A 1,473-nucleotide genomic window follows, 5' to 3' on the forward strand; every position below is an offset into this window, starting at 1 on the left:
AGAGAGAGAGAGAGAGAGAGAGAGAGAGAGAGGGGGCGGGAGCAGCTTACTGTACAATCAACTTGCTGTATCTTAAAATTTACCAAAGATACGACACATTGTCTAGTGTCCTGCATCGCGAACGACATCCCATAGGCCAAACGTTTTGAAGTTTTAAAAAGAAAACCCTTCTCAGCAGAGCAAAACCTTCAGGTGATACTTATTCTTCTGAAAGTGTTTTTGTTATACAGATTGGATTTTTTTTTAAATGCGCGGACCAAATTTTGAAATGCATTTGTATTCGCTGAATACAAAACCGTCTGTGGTGTTGCAGTAAGGCGTTTTGTCGTCGTTTGCAAAAGTCCTGAGTTCTATTCATTCACGAGCTGGGAAAATTTTATTGAGTATCTCTGTCTGTCAGGCTTAGTTGAAGCAACCTGCCTCCTAATACGGAGTGCCCATTACGGATGGGATCGGCGGATCGAGCCTTTTTGAGGCGCCCGAGTCGGGCGATCGGCCCGATCCAGTTGTAATGGACACCCCGTGTTAATTTTCAAATCGTGTCGACAGGGGTGTGAACAATTAGATATATTGATAATTACAATCGGATTACCTCTTGTTTCCTAGTCACATTATGCCAAGGTGTTTTTCATTTCTCCTGTCTGTTTGCGCTCAAGTGACTCTGGAAAAAAGTCCTTATTACGCTTAAAGGAGAAATCAGATTATGATACGACAAATGTTTTACATCTCCCAGTTCACATAATTTAAGTGGCGGGTTGCTTCGACTGTACTTGTCAAAGCTTCTCATTAGAGTGGAATACAGCATCCCAGACTGCGTCACGCAGGAATCGAACTCATGTCTTTTGTGTGCGACGGTCTAACCTTTGCACCACGGGCACGAAATGCATGTCAGCTCCTATTTACCCTGGGTATGACTGTGAAGTCTACATTTGGAAGAACCTGATTTCAATTTTTCTTTGGTGTCCTTCGTTAAAGTAGTTAGGAGGTTATATTGCATCAAACAAAGAAACGAACAATTGCTCTGTAATGTTGTAAGATCTCCAGAAAGTTATAACCACACAATTCACACAAATTTATCGTTTTAATATAGCGTAGGCCTAGCCTGAAGCGCACAAAACCAGCAGGCTAACAATACTAAGGACAACGAACATTTACATAGTCTACACACTGAAGTACAAACTCACAACGAAGCATGAGCAAGCATCACGTGCCGATGAACTACTTGTTCTTGTAGTAACGCTACAGTTCTATCTAATCTTCATGACTTGGCTTGTCCTTGCTCCAGGTGAGGGTGGCTGGGGTGAGGTACCAGCTGTACGTCCAGAGCTATTTCAACTTTGGCTCAAACGGCATCAGTGACCAGGTGATAGAACGCTTGGCCACGGCCCAGCCAAGGGCCAGTAAGATCTGGAACCCGTGTATGTTGACTGGTGAGTGGCACTTGCATCCCAGATTTTCTATTGGTGGGGGACG

At 43.7% G+C, this 1,473-nt stretch overlaps 1 protein-coding gene across 1 annotated transcript in view; it reads left to right on the top strand.

Annotated features, from left to right (window-relative positions):
• LOC101854256 (nucleoside-diphosphatase mig-23) overlaps window positions 1–1,473 on the top strand; it is a gene marked incomplete at its 3' end in the record, with an annotated part of 12,438 nt that overhangs the window by 7,521 nt on the left and 3,444 nt on the right. Inside the window, 1 exon segment of the mRNA XM_035969947.1 lies at window positions 1,286–1,434. Within this exon segment, the coding sequence (XP_035825840.1) occupies window positions 1,286–1,434 (149 nt within the window).

Source organism: Aplysia californica, unplaced genomic scaffold (assembly GCF_000002075.1).
Source record: "Aplysia californica isolate F4 #8 unplaced genomic scaffold, AplCal3.0 scaffold00199, whole genome shotgun sequence".
NCBI lineage: Eukaryota > Metazoa > Mollusca > Gastropoda > Aplysiida > Aplysiidae > Aplysia > Aplysia californica.